Source organism: Ambystoma mexicanum, chromosome 1q, assembly GCF_040938575.1.
Source record: "Ambystoma mexicanum isolate Mex_15411 chromosome 1q, UKY_AmexF1_1, whole genome shotgun sequence".
NCBI classification, from domain to species: Eukaryota; Metazoa; Chordata; class Amphibia; order Caudata; family Ambystomatidae; genus Ambystoma; species Ambystoma mexicanum.
In genome coordinates this window covers 177,490,833-177,512,748 of record NC_090922.1, presented here as the reverse complement: position 1 = coordinate 177,512,748, position 21,916 = coordinate 177,490,833, and the positions used below count along the sequence as shown (strand labels likewise).

The window sequence follows — 21,916 nt, the reverse complement described above, 5'->3', positions numbered from 1 at the left end:
TTATGCTTGTTATGGTATGTTACAAAGCATGTATACTGCACCAATCACCACTGTAGTGCTCTTACGGCATAAGTAGCCGGATTGTGCCCCCCCGCGTAACCATACCATATTATGTGGAGGAGGAAGAAGAAAGGAAAACTGTGCAAACATGTAACTAATAAAGCAGCACAGATGGTGCGGTAGGTGTTTCTATTTATATGAATTTACTAGTAAAGTTGAGAATATCTATAAAATTGGTGTGTTGAACATATTGATCAGTAGTCAAAAAGTCTACTAAAAATATTCAAATGAAAATCAGCCATCAAATTAAGCTAAAGCAGGTTACATTCACTGTCAGATAGCCCAGTGTGCTAGCTGCAGAGACATGCACACGCTGCATGTCCGTATTTGCTGTTCTAGTAAGATAGCTCAAAGAGTCAATGCCCCTGCGGCAGAGATCTGTGTGTAACATGCAGGACTCAGCTCCTTTCACCAGAACAACAAAAGTGCAGTGGTCTCAATCTCGCTATTCCAGCCCACCCCACAAAAGCGAAAACATATGCTCTCCAGTTTTCGGCTCATTGATTGAAAACCCTCTATAAACGTCCTCATTCAGACAGGTGAAAGTAGCGTGACCAACTTAAAAAAAAGTTACACGTGGATGATAACCATGAGAAGCACACGGTTTCAAATAGTGTTATCGACCATTCCCCTCTTTTCCTCGTGCCACATTCAGAAAAGCAGTGGGAGTGGGGGTTAGTTTCCTAGGGTCTCTCTCTGGGAAATTGGGGGTATAGGCCCCTCAGTATCTTCTCACCCCTGGATGATGCAGCGGGACGCTTTTTTCTTTTCGGAACACGTTCTTACTGCCACTTGCTTGACGTGTGAAACTGCTATACCCAATTTGAGCAAAAAGGTAAGCAACCCCCATATAAACGATATTGGACTGCTTGAGCACATCTCTAGCCCAGCACACACACTCTGAGTACGCCTAACTAGAAGCATCCGACCTGCCACCTAGAACACCCACTGATGCTATCAGCATCTTAGTCCTACAATGCCAAATTTTCTGCACTTCAACTCATTCGAATTAGGGAAGTGGAGTCCACACACTCCCAACCTTAAACACACATACATCAACCCCACTTCATCCCTCTTTGTACCAAGCTCCTGTGTGAATAGTGTTCCTGCTTTCTCCATCTCCCATCCAACCCACCCTGATCCAAGATCTAGAATCACAGGCAAGGGCATAACACCCTTATAGACAGAGGGATAATGACACGCCCCCCAAGTCATGGCCCAAGGCAAAGCCAAGGGTCATTATCCCAAGTGATAATGACTCCTCCCAAGGTCTATAAGGCTAATAGCAAACAGTGCTAAAAGCAAGTCATTTCTTGGAGGTCTTGTGGTGAAGTAATAAGGGTGGTTTAATAGTGAGTAAAGTAAATAGACAAACTGAGTTATCAAATATGCTGTTTTATTTTGTTCACTGGTTTGCACAAAAATACCCAGGCCTGTGTGAGAAGTTGTTCCTTTGGCCATTGCAATCCATATTTTCTGGTTAAGGTGGGAGAACGCCAAGGATGTGTAATGGGCCCTGTTTTGTTTTCTCTGTACATCTACGGGCTAAGGGAGGCATTGATGCGGGCTTGCACGGACATGTCGAAAATGATTGGGAAGTCATATCCGGACTTGGCATACGCCAATGACAGGGTCCTGATGGTTCGTACACCAAGAGCCTAGCCGGACCTTGTCACGGCTTATACAGACTTCATGACATCACTAGATTTGAAAGGTAATGCTGCCAAATCGGATGTTGTGTCGTGTCACCTGTGTAGGAAGAGGCCGAAGATGGTACCAATGCTTACGAATGGTGTAATAATCCTGTGAGTGGTGTTCTTTGGTTATCTGGCGATACGTCTTACTCCCAATCGGAAACCAGCAGCTCATATTGAGAAACAAGGGGTCAGGTTTAAGCAAGCTCTTGTGCGGGGGTTTAGGAGAGATGCATGTCAATGTCTAGTAGCATGCCACCAGACATGATAAAGACGGTGTACACTAGCAAAGCAAAAGCAGCTGCAAAATATGGAGCCTCGTTAGGGGGCTATGGCAACATGCAGACCATCCAACTTCAGAGAATTTCTTTTTTAAATAAATTGCCGGCCTTCCTCAATCAGCCTCAAACCATGGTGCGCATACGGAGTTATACATGTCGTTCTTGGGTGATGAAATTGTGCTGGAAGCAATCTTGCATTGGTTCAGACGAGCGACAAACCCGAAGGCTGGTGTAACACATTAATTGAACATTTGCTGGCCAGACGGGGAGTACAGACAGTTCCCTGGCTGTCCCATGTAAGGAAGTGGCTGGGAAAATTGATTTCTGAACATCACCTGACCAAACCCACGTTCATCACTAAAGCCGCTGAGACACAGTTCAAGCATCAGCTGTTAACCATCTCTAGAGATGAGAGAGAACTTATGGAAATAAAGAAGGGCACCAATAGAAATCTGGCCATTATTCCAATTGATGTAACTCAAAAGCATTTATTATGGGCAAATAATCCTGCAGAGAGAAACTTCTCGACTCGAGCATGATTTAATGAGATCCACGCTGGCTCGCTGGTCAGGGGGCAGGGAAGGCAAACTATGCCCGTTTGGCTGCTAGGCAGAGGAGGATACTCTGCATTTTGTACTCTTCTGTCCAGTTTTTAAAGACGTTAGAGCAAGAGCGCTGGTCCCAACTCTTAAAGATAGACACGTGCCACAATGTTGACCTGCCTTGTTATAACTTCTCTGGGCAGAGAGTCCGTATGTGAGATGCTCGCTGCTGTCGTTTCTTAGACCAGCTTTCGCCAGAAGGGCATCTGTGTTATCTATTATCTCTATTTGATGGCTGGCCTGTGCCTGCCTGGATCCTAATAACAAATAGGGCAGACACATATGACTGTGTGAAAGCCAAAGTAATTGAAAGGGATGGAAAATCTTTGAGCATATTCAAGCAGCTGCCTTTTATGCTTTTGTATTGATTATCGATGTATAGCTTTGATCCTGTTGAATAGGTATTTATTAACAGGTTTTGAAACTTAGCATCGATGGAATTCTTATTAATGCTTTTGAGATTTGTATTGTTCATCTTGTACGAAGGTTTTTATGCTTTTATGGCTACATTGCCGAAATAAAGTGATTTGATTGAACAACACTCTATAAATGTCCTCATTCAGACAGGTGAAAGAAGGGTGAGCAACTTAAAAAAAGGTGCACATGGATGATAACTACGAGAGGCTGTCTGAGGTGCACACGGTTTGAAATGCCCCTCTTTTCCACATGCCATATTCAGGAAAATAGTGGGAGGGGTGAGTCTCCTGGGGTCTCTCGCTGGGATATTGGGGGTGTAGGTCCCTCCACATCTTCTCACCCCTGGCAAGAGAGAGAAAAATGCATTCAATGTATATTTGAAAAATAAGCACATAACATGCGTTATGTGCTTATTTTTCAAATATACATTTTATGTATTTTTCTTTTCAGAACACGTTCGTACTGGCACTTGCCCGCCGTGTCAAAATGCTATACCCAATTTGAGCAAAAGATAAGCAACCCCATATAAACTATATTGGACTGCTTGAGCACATCTCAAGCCCAGCACACAACCCAGCACACACCCTCTGAGTACGCCTAACTGGAAGCATCCAACCTGCCACCTAGAATACCCACTAAAGTTATCAGCATCTCAGCCCTACACCGCCAACTTTCCTGTACTTCCACTGACTCGAATTGGAGAAGTTGAGTCCACATGCCCCCAACACATGCATCCACCCCACCTCATTCCTTTCCCTACCAACCTCCTGTGTGCTTAGTGCTCCTGCTTTCTCCATCTCCCACCCAACCCACCCCAATCCAAGATCTGGAATCGCAGGCATGGACATAAGATACCCTTCTAGACAGAGGGCTAATGGCCCAAGGCAAAGGCAAGGGCCATACGTTGGGGAAGGGTCATTGTCCCAAACAATAACGACCCCTCCCAAGGTCTATGAGGCTATTAGAAAATAGTACTAAAAGCAATCAATTGTTTGGTGGTCTTGTGGTGAAGTAAAAAGGGTGGTTAAATAGTGAGTAAAGTAAATAGACAAACTGAGTTATTAAATATGTTGTTTTATTTTAGGGATATACATAGCAAGGTGCTCTTCATAGGTTATGCATTTTAGTTCATACCTTAGTGGAACAGGAATGGATTTAACATGCGCATGCATTAGATGCAGAAAAAGATGGCGTCTTCTCGAGAATGTGAACGCATTTTCCCATGTTTTAGCTGTCTCTTTGATGGGTTAAGCTTAATTTGGCACTGAAAAAAGATTCTCCCAGAGAGGGAGTGTGTTGTGTAAAGAAATCTTGCTTGGAAATTGCATTGTTGTTTCTCCGTTTTTCTTTTGAACTTAGAATGTTCGGAATTCAGTCAATACCAGGAGTTATTGACTGCACTCCGAAGATTGGCTTAGAGGTGGTCAGTAACGATCTCCATGTGCTAACAGATAATACCCACCCAAACAAGGATTGTCATCGGGGACCACTGCGGCGGTAACAGGTGCTGTAAAAATGCTACTTACATTACATATTATAAAACATGTGTATGGTAAATAAGTATGACATTTCAAGGAAAACTGACAGCTGACATTATATTGTTGCCATTTCCAACCCAGAAGCTGCAGTAAGTTAGACCCAGCTACGTTTAAAAAATGCGCATTCCTTTGCAAAACGTTTGGGTCCACTCCAGAGAGAGAGAGAGAGAGGGAGAGAGATAGTCTAACTTGGTGAAACCTTAATTGCAGTGAAGGTTAACCCCAGAGGTGTTGCTAGGTCTGGAAAAGATCGGGGGCTATGCTAATTTTGGGACTGTCGGGACTGGGGCTAGCTAGCCTTTTTGGTTGTAACCCCTGAGCTTTTATCCGGGGCTACAACCAAAAGAACTGGGCCATAGCCCCCACTGCCCCCCCTAACAACGCCTCTGGTTAACCCAAGGCACACATCGAACCAGAAGATCCAGCTCACATCAAAGCCTGTTACTGTCTCTGCCGAAGACACGGGGCTGCAAATACACACAGTCAGTGCCGGCCTAAGTGGCAGCAGTGCCCTGGGTGAATTGGCGTCCCTCCCCTCGCCACGCCACCCACAGGCGGAGGGGCCAGGGGGAAAGTGCAGGTTTAGCACTTTTTTTTTCTATCCCTCCCAGCTCCGACGCCTGGCAGTTAATCACTGGAATAGGGCGCTCATGCACCCTATATTCCAATGAAAACCGAATCATTCCTGCGTCGGAGTGGGGAGGTATTCATTTCAATAGGGTGCCACCCTATTGTTATTAAATGCACCCCGCCGATGCGGGTGCATTTAATAACAAAGGGGCGCCTGCCGCGCCTTTTCCCACTACGCCAGCTCGGGGGAGCCCTTGAAAGACTCCCCCGAGCTGGTGTGGTGGGGGGCTAATGGCTCCCTGGGGGCAATGGCGCCCCGGGCGGTCGCCCGCCCCGCCCTGCCCTAAGGCCGGCCCTGCATACAGTGGAAAAGCAGAATACACAGCCACACCGAACAGAAAGACAAATAGCAGGGTCCCACGACTCAGTCAAAGAAGAGGAGCACCTGCAGCAAAAAGCCTGCTGGTCATCTCATCCCGGGGATTCTGCAAGCAGGCCAGGGTCTGCCTAGAAGAGCAATATCCTGTATGGGCAAAATGCTTCCTTTGCTCTGTGCTATGGCTGACCAGAGTACCTTTATTGAATGCCTGGATTCTTGCGCTCGCGTGGTGCGCATGCGCGATAAGCAGGTGCAAGAATCTAGACATTCAATGAAGGCAGCAGCCAAGTCTTGCAGTCCTTTCTTGGTGGGGGAAGTCTTGTGAAGTGTTGGGCGGGGGCAAGGGACAAGCAACATCTGGAAAATTCACCAGCCCAACAAGTTGTGTATGGAACGTGGGACAAAGGCCATGAAATGGGGACGGCACAAAAAATGTGACGTGGTTCACCACCCAAACCGTGGACGGCATGTTTCAACAAAACGAGGGGTTTTCTTAATTCAGTGCTCTGTAGAAGTCAGTGAGGTGTAAATTAATGAAAGGGCAGGTTTATGTGGGTGTGTGACCTTCATTTATTTCTATTATTTTCTCTGTCAGGCTGTCTTTCATGTATGTCCAAGCTGTGTGAATGCTCCGGTCATACCGCAAGACAAGAACTTCTGCAAAGCACTTTATTCGCATGAGGACAGCGCAGGGAACGGGTTGCAAAAAAGACGGAGTGGTGCTCCGGCAAAAAACATCTTGCCAGAGTGCTGACCCATCCCCCAGACCCAGGGGCTAGCACATGAGAATCTGTATCTGAACGAGCTGATGCTTTCTGAAGACTTGGCACAGAGTCTTCTGAAAGCAGTCTGCTCGTTGACGTGCAGGTTTGCTCATGTGTGTAAACTCCAAAGAGCAACACTAACCACCAGCTCTGTTGTGATGTTGTAGTCTTACAAATGTGGCATGCACGAGTGACCAATTCTTCACCTAGCTTTTCTGAAGACCCATCAACGGGAACTGCATGCACAAACTGCAAAATCTCCCATACAGTGGTGTAGCTGTCCAAACTGGTATATATGTCCTGCAATTTACAGACATCTCGTTATTAGGGTGAATACTCTAACCAATCAAAACAGAAGCGTTCATTATACCCTTAAAAAGGATTGTTACTGTATCAGTAAAAAACATGTTTAACTTTGAAAATTGTGGCAATTGTGATGTTCCCATAATGCTCTTTGCTTTTATGGAAATCGCCAGGCTTGGTTCTATGAAGAGATACTGGGCCTTATTACAATACCGGCGGTAGCCGTGCCCGTATAACAGGCACAGCTGCCGCCGGTATCGGTATCGCCGGTATCATTCAGAATGGTGCCGGTGCATCTGGCATGGTCTGCTCGCGGGTGCCGGTCCGCCCGTCAGGTCAGATCTGGTGGGCAAAAAGGCACCCACGAGCAGAACTCGTACTTTGCTGGTACGGTAACAACGGTACCGGCAAGCTTACCTGTACCGTTGGTACTGTACCAGCAAACTTGGAATGAGACCCACTGTGTTGCACAACCTGGCCACCTCCTTCTCACAGCCCTGCCGCTTCAAAGAGGTGACTTTTCCCCCAGTACATTCTTTATATTTCCAGCACTGCTTGAGGATATCGAATTGCTATTTTGAACCCGTTTTTCGTGCAGTTTGATGTTCAGTAATGTTCCGTAAATTGTATAATGAATACACTATTGTTAATAAAAGAAACACATGTGAGCTCTTTGTTGTTTCAGTTTTTAATTTAAAAAATGTTTTCCGTTGTCTATTTTCTAATATCATCATCATAATAAGGAATTGCGGGGCATAATTGGAAGTATCCTGACTAGCAAGTGGTCAACTTATCTGAAGAAGGCACGATGTTCGCTTGTTTGTATGCAGCCATGAAATAACTTTGATTTTTATTTGCAAATGGGAAACTTGTCCTTCAAAGGAAATGTTCGGAAAATTGATAGTTTGTGTAGAGTGACTATAATAACTGTAAACACCCAATGTCATCCCTAATGGCTGCACTGATGACTTTACAGACATCTTAAGTGATTGTATACAAATAATAAAGTCTAGTGGTGCAGGATCAAGTCATCATTGTGTATATCTCTGTGTGTACTAGGCAAAATCACCTGCCTGGCTCTGCAGACTGCTGGGAGAGTGGGTCAGGGGGCTGGGTGCTGTCCCGAGGGCAGAATGGGCAAGGTCCCCAGGGTTACCTTCCCAGGGTTCACCTCACTTGGCAGGGGCCAGTCATTTGGGGACTGTTGTATAGTGCTTGGGATGGATGTAGAAGTCTGCTGATGTAAGAGAGATTGTTGGGTGTGACTGAGAGAATGTTGTCGTGTGAGTGAGAGACTGTGTGTAGCTAAGGTTCTAGTGACAGGCAGTTGGAGAGCCCCTGCCTGGGTGGTGGGAGCCAGTGTGTTCTCACAGAGTCATCTCTGTAATATCTTAAGGTAACGGACGGATGCAGAATAAAGTAACTGTTCTGGAACCTAACATGTGCGCCATGAGAATCCCACTTAATTTCAGGCACATTAGTCCCTCCCACTAGTGGTGCAGACCTATGCAAAACCTCGTTCCCAAGACAGGGTTCCCAAAACCACCTGCCATGTCCCCAACGTGCCCCATACATGTGACCACTGCAAACACACTGTTTGCGAGTCCTGAGAGGTTTACAGACCTGTACGGGTCCATGGACTTATGTGAAGAAGCTGTGGGCCTGTTCAGACTTGAGGACCGGCGAAAAACATCTGAAACATCACAAACGTGCAAATCGAGTGTTAACTGCACAAGGAACCCAAAATCAGCTGGGGAAACAACTCTAGCCCTCCTAGTGTATATACCTTTCCAAAGTTAGATGCAGGCTTGTACTAGACTTAAAACGCTCTACCTAAGAAAACACACATACAAATTCCAAAATGGAATCCAGGGTTCTTATAGAGTTAGGCTAGCCACCCCAGCCTCATTCTGATCCACAGGAAGACAGTCACATGGCCACTCTGTTCCACGAGCAAAAGTGCAGATCCTCATTCAAATCATCACCCATGGGAGGCGCAATCTCTCTATATAAGTCAAGCATCCTAGTCTGGTAGTGTGGGTTGCAAGAGTGGGTGGCTTTTGATGTCACAAAAACTGGCTTGGATCTCTTTCCTCTGAAGACAATGATGTTTATCTCTCTGCTGCAGAATATAGGCAGCCTTTCATAAAGCGAAAAAGGACCACTTTGATTCCTGCATCAGTGCAGCTACATCTGATTCTAAAGAACCGTTCAAAGTTCTTAGAGAATTTGATTCCCCTGATGTGAAACCACAAGATTTTGTCAGTAAGGTTGAAGTGTTGTGCACTGCCATACATGATGCCTTAATGAATAAGGTTCAAACTCTTAATTTAAGCAAAATAGTGCTAAAAACAAGCTACTTTCTCGCCGCTGCCCAGTCGCTGGAATAAACCTCCGGCTGCATTTCCATCATTTAAATTCTCTAATGTTATGGAACAGGAGGTCACAGATATTATCCACTCCCTTAAGCCCACAGTGTGCAAAGGAGATCCTTGTCCAGCTGCCATTGTGAAGGAGTGTCTACCCGCCTTGATTTCTGAGATCACTAAGTTTATCAAGGTTCCCTTTTACTCGGCTACTGTACCTTCTACCATCAAGCAGGTGTGGATAACCCCTTTGCTTAATAAGTCTTAGTGTGGCTACTAATTAATGACCGATAACTAATGTACCTTTCTTACCAAAGATTATTGATCGAGCAGCATACCTACAAATACTATCTTACTTGGAGGAGTACAACTTACATGGTTTTAGGCAGCCAGACCTTAGGGCCACGCATGGGACAGAGACTTCCCTATTAGACATTAAGTCTAACATGCTCCAGATTATGTATACAGGTGGGGTTGCTTTGCTTATGCTTTTGGATCTTTCTGCAGCGTTCTATTTTCTAAATGATAACATATTGGTAGACAGACTGAATTATTTTGATAATTTTTCACCTGAGGCCAAAGCCTGGGTTCTCCCTTTTCTGTCTGAATGCACTGCAATAATATTTAGCGAATTGGCAGCAACCCCTGTTAACTTGATCTATGGTGTCATGCAGGGTATTGTCTTTCCCCCACCTTATATAATGTATTCACAAAACCTTTTTTGATATTCTTAATGATATTGGCTTGTTATATACTAACTGTGTCGACGACACCAAGATTTTTCTGCATTTTATGGGGGATTATAAACAGGATTCAGACAATATTAACAATATCTTAAATACTTTGATGACTTTCAATTGATAAGCGCTTAATGACTCCAAAACGGATTTTTCTGTTGTTGGCACCCAACAAAGACTAGCAAAGGTCTCTGCTGACGTCAGGGCGTTTATCATTGCTGGTTGTGTCATTCCAGTGGCAACAAAGGTTAAAACGTTGGGGGTTTATCTTGATGCCTCCCTTACGACGAAAGCCCACTCAAACAATGTCATCTCGACCACCTCATACATTTTTGTAACTGTTGTGCCGTATTCGCCCCTTCCTGTACGAGGAGAATTGTGCTTGTTTGGCCCATGCCATTGTTGGTGCAAAGATTGATTATTGTGGCACGGCACTACTGAAGGCAATATAACTAAAATGCAGACACGTCAAAATAGCATGGTCGGAATAGTGAACCAAATTAAACGTAGGGATCATGTTACGGAGGCTCATCACGCCCTACACTGGTTGCCATTGAAGGAGTGTTTTGCCTCAAACGTTCTTACTCTTGTCCATACATGCCTGTATGGGATAAATCCATCCTAATTCAAATCTAGGCTGACCTTCAAATCCTGTGCTCGGGCATTGCGCTTCAGCAACACCAATTTGTTGACTGTGTCTAACTTGAAAGAACTGTTAGACTGGGCTTTGACTCAACAGCTCCTCATATTTGGACTAGCCTTCCGTTAGACTTGAGAGACATTGGGCCTCATTACGACCCTGGCGGTAAGGGGTTTACGCCAGCGTTAGCTGCGCCGACCCCTTACCGCCAATTACGAGGTCCCCTAGCGCCATGGTGCTTTTAACACCTGCTTTTAGCAGGTGTTAAAATCCATGGCGCTAAGGGACCATGGAGTTAATTACGCCACCGTAATTTACGGTGGCGTAATTAACGCCTTCCCCACTCCCATTATGCCCTATGGGGCAAAAATGGGAATGGGGAAGGGTAAATGGGGATTGGGGACTTACCGCCCCGCCAAGGTCGGAATGGGGCGGTAAGTCCGCCAACCACCATGGCGTAAACGTAGTTTACGCCATGGTGGTAAAGTCACGGCCCAGGCGGTAACTTACCGCCTGGGTCGTAATGAGGCCCATAGTCTCCTTTCCTCTCTTTAAGAATGCGCTTAAGACTCATTTCTTTTAATAAGTTGTTGCTGGATTTGCTAATAGTACTTTAATGGCCTGTCCCTGACTACTTCTGATTGCCGGTTCAGTTTCTGGTTTATGAGTTTGCTTTTCGTTCTGGAGGGTTTCGCCAGTTTTGATTATGTTTGTTTGTTCTTTGTGCCATTGGTGCTTTAGAAATTAATAAATAAAAAATTGAAGGATTGCTTAAAGGTTGCAGATTGGAGAGGGAACCTGGAGAGCAGCACAGTGCATCAGAGTCTTGGGCAAGTACCTGAGCAGAAGGAAATGGGTTGGGTCACCCTTGAGCTTGCAATGATATAACCTCTCTGGAACCTTTTTATTTAGAACTTAGGAAAACTAAGGACTTGAACTGTGAGAACTAAGACCTAACAATTCACATCAAGAGTGAAAGAGGGCGAGATAGAGAGACTTTTTGACAAGATCATCCTGGTTTTTGTTATTACTTTTGAGTCGTTCCCAGAGTTTACTTTTAAGCTGTCCCATACCTGTGCACAACCTGAATGAACTTATGCAACTCAGAAAGCTTGGTCATGGCATCCTTCCTGATCCCAGATGCTTGCTACATGACAGCATGTATGGGATTAATGGAGCACACACCTATCTGGGAAGCAGATGAGCGCTGACATCATTGGAAACCAGACCACACTGATGACATCACACATGACATCATTGATATTAATGCATCAAGATAGATCTACGATATTGAGGCTACACCTGCACTCTCTTTCTCTGAATTTTGAATAAGGGTCTCCACAGGTGCCGCATTAGTCAATTTCAGTATTCACACATCATCTGGTGCCTCACATGTTCTGGCGATGACACTGGGCTCGGGAACACTGAGGCCTCTCCTCATGCAGTGCCTGCCAGTCTTATGTGATCATGTGCGGGGAGATAAGGACAGCAAGCGCCCCCTTCAGTGTCTGCATGCGCGCCCCACACAGCTGCATTTATTATAACCTTATTATTTACGTGATGTTATTATGTTGTTAAGATGGGCATGTAAACAGCGGGCCGTTATCTGTGGGCCCCACCAGGCCCTCGTTGCTGTGGCTAGAGGCACGTTATAATGTTTCATACTGAAGTGACATGTATTGTTCCAGACTCCTGACACCAACAGGTGGCGCTAGGACTCTCCCTCTTGTGGGAGCTATAAGAATATAACACAGGGGTTACACCCCGCTGCCCTGCCGGCACTGCAGGGGCGTCACACCCTTGCTTGGGAGGAAATGTTACAGCTGAGGATAAAAAAGAACATGCTGGCCACAACAACAAACACATCTGAGTTAGTGCTTGGAAAATACATCAGTGCAAACTAATTTGTCATTTCTTGACCAAACACAGAGTAAAGAGGAGGCTTCAGAAACGATAAAACGTCTTTTCTTTCTCTAAATGGACATGCTTCATGGGCGCGTTTTTAGACTATTTGATACCGACCCTGATTTCTTTGCTTTTCAAGGGCTGCCGCGAGGGCATTTTAGTGGTTAATAGTGTATGCGTTTTTGACACACGGGTGGTGTGATGTGTTTCTTTGTGACTAACAGTGAATCAAATTACCCCCCTGCCCCGCCCGCCCCCTCATTGAAGGCGAGTCTAAGCTCCTTGCGAGGCTTAAAACAATACATTAAGAAAGTAACGTCTACATTCATAAAGTAAGATTTTCAGGGCCACCTCATGAGGTTGGACATGATAAGGGTGCGGTGTTCGCTTTTCACTGCACAGTTTGCTTATTTATAAAAAAAATCTGTTAACAACGACTCCTTGTCCAGGCACACGTGTAGCTACCCTTTCATTCGGCACAGCTGTAGATGGATTCAGCCCCTAGAACAAGCCTAGTCAATAGTATGGGGTAAACAGTGGAATCCACTGACCTTTCTTTTTGTTGGCTTCAGGATCAAGAGCAACATCTCTCACTGGCAACATTATATGTCATGGCATGGAGGTTTCACTGGCTACATTCTATGGCAGGGCATGGGGGCTTCACTGGCAACATTCTATGGCAGGGCATGGAGGCTTCACTTGCAACATTCTATGGCATGGCACTAAGGCTTCACTGGCAACATTCTATGGCAGGGCATGGAGGCTTCACTGGCAACATTCTATGGCAGGGCATGGAGGTTCACTTGCAACATTCTATGGCAATGCATGGAGACTTCACTGGCAACATTCTATGGCAGGGCTTGGAGGCTTCACTGGCAACAGTCTATGGCAATGCATGGAGACTTCACTGGCAACATTCTATGGCAGGGCATGGAGGCTTCACTGGCAACATTCTATGGCAGGGCATGGAGGCTTCACTTGCAACATTCTATGGCATGGCACTAAGGCTTCACTGGCAACATTCTATGTCAGGGCATGGAGGCTTCACTGGCAACATTATATGGCATGGCATAGAGGTTTCACTGGCAACATTCTATGGCAGGGCATGGAGGCTTCACTGGCAACATTCTATGGCAGGGCATGGAGGCTTCACTGGCAACATTCTATGGCAAGACATGGAGGCTTCACTGGCAACATTCTATGGCAGGGCATGGAGGCTTCACTGGCAACATTCTATGGCATGGGATGGAGGTTTCACTGGCTACATTCTATGGCAGGGCATGGAGGCTTCACTGGCAACATTCTATGGCATGGCATGGAGGTTTCACTGGCTACATTCTATGGCAGGGCATTGAGGCTTCACTGGCAACATTCTATGGCAGTGCATGGAGGCTTCACTTGCAACATTCTATGGCATGGCACTGAGGCTTCACTGGCAACATTCTATGGCAGGGCAGGCAGGCTTCACTGGCAACATTCTATGGCAAGACATGGAGGCTAGACTGGCAAGATTCTATGGCAGGGCATGGAGGCTTCACTGGCAACACTCTATGGCATGGGATGGAGGTTTCACTGGCTACATTCTATGGCAGGGCATTGAGGCTTCACTGGCAACATTCTATGGTATGGAATGCCATGGAGGCTTCACTGGCAACATTCTATGGCAGTGCATGGAGGCTTCACTTGCAACATTCTATGGCATGGCAGTGAGGCTTCACTGGCAAGATTTGATGGCAGGGCATGGATGCTTCACTGGCAACATTCTATGGCAGGGCATTGAGGCTTCACTGGCAACATTCTATGGAATGGCATGGAGGCTTCACTGGCAACATTCTATGGCATGGCATGGAGGCTTCACCTGCAACATATTACAGCATGACAGCTTCACTGGCTCCATTCTATGGCATGGCATGGAGGCTTCACTGGCAAAATTTTATGGCATGACATGGAGGCTTCACTGGCAACATTCTATGGCATGGCATGGAGGCTTCACTGGCAACATTATATGGCAGGGCATGGAGGCTTCACTTGTAACATTCTGTGACAGGGCATTGAGGCTTCACTGGCAACATTCTATGGCAAGACATGGCGGCTTCTTAATATGCTGTTATCATTTTTATGTCAGCATTAATAAACAAAGGAGAAAACTGCGGCTCCCATAATGCCAGTTCTAGCGCTAATACCAATCAAAATTGCACTTGCACCTATGCAAAGCTTCTGTAATATGGCCTCTGCGAGCGCAAGCCCACGGCAGTGCGCTGTCCACATCGCTCATCATTGGAACAGGTTGTGGATCAATCAGTTCTCTGAACACATTACCGGAGGACTATGTGCCTGAAAGTCACTCTCGAGTATCCTTATGCTATGTTTTCTTAACTGGCATTCGTATGTTGCACATTTGCATTTGGCATGCTGCATTGCATGGCTCTGCATCTCCAACAGACCTGGGTCTCGGTATATGTTTGTGTGTGAGATTGTTATATGTACACCGTTGAGGTGCAATGCCAGGCTACATTCGTAAGGGCTACACATGTGCTCCGGTTATGGAACTGGGTTTTGTTGCAATGTCTCATGTACACACATGTGGCAAAGGAGGGGTCAGGAGGGATCAACACGCAGGTGCATTTTTGGTTTTAAATGATACATTGTGCATGCCTAAAGTGTGATAACTAGATGGAGTTTTTAAGATGTTTTATGTAGACATTTGTAACCAATTCTGTAATGTTAAAAAATGGTTCCATGTTCCTACTTCCCAAGTGTTTTTTTATTCGTTTTTTGCCGACAATGTTTTGCCAAAAACGAATGGAAAATGTTTCATTTTTATTTTTGGGGGTGGGGAGTTGCCCCCTATCCGTTCTCCCTTATAATATAATCCATATTCCCCACTGTCACCCTACGCTTTATATCCCCTTACCCACCCCGCTCCCCATATTTTTCTATGTTTTATTCAGCAAAAAAAGTTCACCTAAAAAACTATCGAAAGAAACACTGGCGATATATCAATATCGTATCGTTAAAAAGTGATAGAAAAAATGGCGTAATTAATGGTTTCCTACTGTACTATCACAAAACAAATTCTTTTACAACCATGGTGTCGAGCATATGACAACAATTTTTCCACTGAGTGGATTGCCTGTTCAATACTTCGAAAAACGCATTGACGATGTTGGCAGTAAATTGAATAAATGTGTGATGGTCATAGACTTGAACCTAAGCCTCTGTGCTACTGGCAGCCAATGGAGGCTTTTACGACATGGCGCGAAGTGGGATCTTCTAGCAACATTAGCCACAATCTGAGCAACCACATTCTGTACTCCTTGGAGTCGAGCCTCCTCAAGCAGTACATTAGTGTAGTCCTGCTTGTTGTTTGTGGAAGCCCCAGGCCGCCCCAGTCACTCAAGCACGCACCTGTACACAGAACACTCGGACACGTCTTGCTGGTCTGGGGTCCCGGCGGCAACTGGCACGCACGGATTCCCTTTTATTGACCGCGCATGTGCGGCCCCGAACGCAGGCTCGCGCATGCGCGTTACAAAGCGTATTGCGCTGTAACACCGCTTACCCCCAATAATAGCCCTAGACATGGCCGCAGCATTAGAGTCAGATACAAATGGTTTTATCTGACGTAGAAGACGGAGATACTAGCGGCCAGAGTTGACAGTGACTGAGATCTTGGCTTTCATATTCATCTCGGTATTCAGATAAATGCCAAGAGATTCGGCTTCCTCAGTATCGGGGTGGTGTGGGTGTTTAAGGACATAGTATCACCAGAATGTGCACGTTTCTTGATGGTATTCTGCACTGCCAGCAATAACAGTTCTGTTGTCTGGTCATTCTGGCACAGCCAATTGTCCCTCCTCCAAAGGTTGATGATGTTTAAAATATTGTTAATATGATTAGAGTCTTCAACCGTGACTCCAGACAGCGTAAACAGCAGTTGGGTGCAATCAGCACAGTTCTGAAAACGGACCATGTTGTTACACAAGAGATCATGGAGAGTTCTGAAGAGGAGGGGGTGGCATACAAGTTCCCTGAGGGGTTCCCTGTGTGATCGGAGGTGTGGAAATGGCAGTCTCCACGTGGGGATCCCTGACAGCCTTTACCTCTGCTTTATATTTATGTCACTTGTTGTTTACCATGGGTTTTCTGTATTTTTCATTTTCAATGTATTGCACGACTTTTCATTGTCTCAAATGCATTTTTCATCTTGCACTGTATGTGGCTGCACTGAATAGCTCCTGCTCCTGGACAGAAACAGGGACTCTAAGGTCTGGCTACACCAAGCCCCCTGAGAACTAAACTTGTTCACAACCCAGGCGACAACTGTGACAGCTGTGTAACCTGCAGCCTGGGGGGCACGCCCTTCCATCTCTTCTTGAGAAACTTACTCCAGAGTCCCTGACTATGTTTACTCACCTGTGATGTCCCGCCCCGTTCCTGTCACCTTCCGCCTTGGACCCTGGCAATAATTGTGTTCATCAGGGGGGATTTTGTTATTATACACCTCCTTTTTTGAAGCCGCAAGTGCTGATCTATATTGGGCCTGTGCCATTGCCCATTCCAGTTTGCGTTCATCAAGGCCTGATATACGCCATTTGCTCTCTGATCTCTGTTTAATCATAATCACCAAGGGATTCGAACTCTTTGACATTTGCAAGTCAACCATTGAGGTAGCACGAGGAGAAAGAGTTCCTACCTTGGGATTAACCCTGTACTACAGGTAACTTTCTAAGACATTTGGAGGGATCCACATTATTTAATCAGCTTGCCACATACTGGATCCACACGACTAGTAATTGAGTTAAAGGCCTTGAGGACGACTTAGGTTGAAACACATGTCAGCTCATCTTTGGGACTAAATTATCAACGGATGAAGACTTCACAAGACTTATGGTCTTTCTAATATTTTTGAACAACCATTATTTTAGACGCTAAGCACGACTCGCCAGTACCAATCAAACTACTGATCTATATTGGGCCTGTGCCATGGCCCATTTCAGTTTGCGTTTATCAAGACCTAGTATACGCCATTTCCTCTCTGATCTCTGCTTAATCATACAGAGATTTATATTCTCAGGGCTATTTGTGGCAAGATTTCTCTGAGTTTTTAATGTTTTTAACCTAGTGGAGAAACAGTGTCCAAGGCTGCTTTTAGAGCAGCATGATAGAGGTTGACCTTCTGCTCCAAGGACTTTTTCATAGAAAGAGCCCTCAAGCAGGGGTTCAAGCATACAAGCCATAGTCTGATAAGTGATTTTCATGGGAACCTGGCACCCAATTCTAGATGTATTAGCATGAGTAGGTTTGGCTTTACAGGCCATTAATCGATCGAAGCATATCAAAGAGTTATCTGACCATGGACAATTCATAGCGCTAATATTTGAAATAACATTTTGATTGACACGTATCCAGTTGATGGTGCAGCCCTTCTCATGCGTGTGGCCTCTGACTAGTTGCAGTAGGTTGAACTCTGCAAGAGTAGTAAGTCAGTCCAGGGCCTCCGTGTCATTAGGGTCCGAGTCGCCCAAGTTAAAATCCCCCAAAATGATATCAGTTGAGGAGTTAGTTTAAAAAGGTTCAGCTGCTTCAATTAAGCATAGATAGGAATGAATTGTCACAAGAAAGCAAAACATGCTCTAATTTTCACGTTCTCACTTTTCCACTGTCAAATCCTTTTGCTTTTTCTCTTTCTCTCTCTGTCTCTCTGAAATAGATGCATTGGACACCGTGTGCAACAAGGATTGAGGAATGATGGATTAGGAGCGAGGCCTTTCAGGGGACTCCAGACCTGGGGAACAAATAGATGAACAAAAAAAACAAAGGGCGCAAATAACAAACTAGAAACAAGAAAGGCTTAAACCTGATATAGGAAAACGAGCACAATAAAGACAGCAACATGGATGCATAAAAGAACTAGGAAAGTGAATCAAAGGCCATGGAAATATTGGGGAAAAGGAAATAAGCAAAAAAAACAGAAATTGCGAGAATGAAAGTGGAAGAAATGGAAAGCAGATAATCAACAATACAGTAGAAACAAATAAAGTGAAAGGAAGAAGGAGATAGAGAGAACCGTGCAAGGCAATATACCATAAAGATGAAGAAAATGATGCACAGAAAGAAAGAAATGCACCGATTTTGGTCTCTTCTGATTTTGAAGATTTTCATCATCATGGCCAGTCGTGGTGTTTCCACCTTTGCTACTCACCAGTGACTCAATGGAGGTCAGCGTGTGATTGGCGTGCGTGAGGGAGTAGGTGACCTGATATACGCCATCATTTGTCTCACTGTTCCCATAGAAACCAATGCCAATCCCAGCACTAAGGAAAGAAAGAGAAAGCAATGATAGGTTTAGTATCACATGGTTGGTGGTTAATCCACTAACAATGAATGAATCACCAACTAGCCAGGGTCACACATTGAGCGGGAAAGCAAAGTCACCCTTAGATATTCAGGCACCTTTAACTAAGATTTTTCCAGCTGTAAATCAGACTTGTGAATAGATTTTTTTCTTTTATATTGATGCCACAAATACGCATTAAAAAGTAAAAAAATATGAATGAGTAAGTATGCACCTTAAAATGACTGATGGGTAGTGAAAAGTGGTCTTAACCATGCATTTTCAAGACAGTGGGCAAGGGCAAGCAATGCCAATGAAGGCATGAGGATGCAGATACACAAACAAAAAACAAATGCCACAGCAAGGTGGTTAATGCACGAAACAGAAGCTCAGGATTTTACCTATCTCTTCCTGCCAGGTAAATACAATCCTGCTCATTGGCATCTGTGGTTCCGCGGGGGGCTTCTCCCCGTGTGAATTTATTTTTGAATGGTACTGTTTATAGCACACTTTTAGTGAAAAAGTGAGTGAAACACCATAAAATGTGCAATTAGATTTGCCATGTCAGCAACAGCACAAAGGAACATATTCCCACACGTTTTCTTGATGTCTTTGCTCACAATATATGTCAGTATTCTACCAGTGTTAGAACCACTTTCATGTTTGATGTTATTATATATGCCAGTAATACCACAAAACACCACGCTCATGTTGGTTTCTCCCATAATGCTAGTAATTCATCTGTAAGCAAACATGTCTATGCTGGCCGTGCTAGTATATGCCAATAATCCATCATGAGAACACACTCATAATGACTTTGGCCATAATGCACTAATGCCAGTGAAGGAAAACATGGCATGCAGGCTGTGCCAGTATCCGCACATAAAAACATGCTAATATTTGGTTTGCCCATAATGAAGTAATAAGGTCAGTGTCACAAAACAGGTCTAGAATGGCTGCACCAATACCTGCCATTAGTCCCACCTTTAGACACACATTTGTAATGTTGTTTTTGCCAATAATTCACTCACACCACAGAACGAAAGCCTGTCCATGTTGGCTCTGCCTGTCAAGACCACTCCAGTACGGCGGGGAGCGGTGCCGCTCCAAAGCCGTACCACGGCCACCTTTTCGGCCCCCTGGACTCACCCTGCTCACGGGGGAGGTCCGCGCCTACAGGTTCCTGCACAATGGGGACACCGGACATGCATAGTGTTGCAGGCCTGGCATCTGGCATGGCACCTGCCCTCAAGATGGTGGGCCGCCAAGCGCTAGTCAGGCATCACCATGATGGTGAACCGCAAGTGCTAAAAAACCACTACCGGTTCACCACTACTTAAGAGCCCAGACGGAAACCCTCAGTATCTTTGCAACGGTTGACTTCCAGTAGATGTGCAGGGGCGCTTCACACACATTTATGACAGTAAGTTATTCTAGTTTCACGGCAATCCAGGAGAACACTAGGTTTTCATAGTTAGGTATTCTTTATTTGGTAAAGGTTTTGTGTAAGGATTGAGGAGAACCAAGCAAAGGAGATAATACTCCTTCTCAGAGACTAATGTCTGGGGGGGCAGAAAAGAGCTTGTCTATTCATTTTCAGTGACCCTGCCTTCATCACCTTCCTCTTCACCATCCAGTCTGCCTTCAACAAAGGTAAGACCATATATATATGCTCATTTCCACAGCTGTTAGTGCTCCCTTGATTCCCTACAACCACACTCCCTGGCTGTTCTCGCCCCTGCCCCAGCTTGGTGTCAACCCCTACCTACCCAAGCGCTGTATGGTACCCAAGATCTTCGCCACTATCCTGATCCATTCACCCGTTGCCAGGCAGGCAGATCGAGTTCCGCTGGTGATCTCTTCTTTTCTCTACTTTGCAGGAATCATTAACCTAACCCGGGAGTCTGTTCATTCTCACCAGTACCGACCCAGCTAATGACATTTCCAACCCAGATACTAGCACTGCCAATGTATGCAGGGATCTCCACATAAAAACATGCTCATATTGATATGATATGATATGACATGGCATTTGTAACACGCTTATATGCAAGTGTTTCAGGGCGCGACGAGGCAAGGAAGGGGGAACAGAGGGAGGGCAGAGACAGCGATATTACTAGTGAAATTGAGATCGCACAAGTGCCGGGGAGTGGAAAAGGGCCAGGGGGAAAGGGGCATTATTGGCTCTGCCTATGACCCAGTAATAAGGCCAGTGTCATACATCATGCCCAGGGAGGTGCAGTTCTCTTTGAACAGCAATTATCCTGAACAAGAAATATGCGTAAGTATAGCTATTAGCATTTGGACCAGGTTTTTCCCAAGCTGTTATCATAGAGTCTACATCCAGACGCTTCATCAAATGAATATTTTCATGTTTTGAGCCAAGAAAAGAGGCAATACCTGAGTAGGGCCATGGTCTATTTCAATATAGCAAACACTATTATCTTGGCCTTTTAAGAATCATCACTGGTGTTTAGCTTTGCAAAGCCGCGGCATAAGCTTCTAAATCCGAGGTCCTAAATTCAATCAGACAGGAGCCTGTTTGGATCCAAAATACACCTATCGCGGGCAGCACCGTCGATGAAAACTGACAGGATCATAATAAAGAGTGCCGGCTGGTGGATTTTTAAACTGGTTTGGTGTAAATATTTTACCCCAAATTAGTGGAAGTGACTCTAAAGCCACTGCGGCAGTGGAGGAGGGGAATGGTTGGTGGTTTCCCCGCACAAGATTGTTTTTTTTAATAATAGAACTATTGGCTCAATTTACAGCAGACATTTTGGGTGAAATTGGATAAAAGCAATTTTATTTTTTACAATCAGTTCAGTAGGGGAGCCCATTAAGTATTCCAACACTGCAGGTACCACACCACCTAGAGTACACAGGTGCATTTGATTGATGCAACTAATACATGTTCCCATCAGAAAATGTTGTGCCATATAGAAATAAGGGAGGCACAGTACTCAGCACACACACGGACACGCGCACGCGCGAACACACACACACAGGCACACACACACCTGTAGATACAGCTTTGTTCTAATGAACTGGTTTGAGACGTGGCTTCCTTACAACATGATGTCCTAGGCCCTATTGTTGTCTCAGAGGGCATACTTGTGTATGTTGTGAAGCTCATAACAACTACATGTGTTTTTTATGAATTGTGCCAAAGTCTTTTGGTGTGATTGCAGATTCGGATTTGGCTTGAACGAGTGGATCTGCTCAATGGGAAGGCCCCTGTTTAGTTCTCAAGGGTTACATTTGCACTCGTCATTTCGTTGTGTACTTTGCTTGAATGCCCCCTTCCTTTCGGCTGCTCGGTC

The 21,916-nt window shown here is 45.2% G+C and overlaps 1 protein-coding gene across 1 annotated transcript in view; it reads right to left on the bottom strand.

Moving 5' to 3' along the window:
- TTYH1 (tweety family member 1) overlaps positions 1–21,916 on the bottom strand; it is a 461,219-nt gene that overhangs the window by 170,935 nt on the left and 268,368 nt on the right. The window contains 1 exon segment of the mRNA XM_069636812.1: positions 18,462–18,573. Within this exon segment, the coding sequence (XP_069492913.1) occupies positions 18,462–18,573 (112 nt within the window).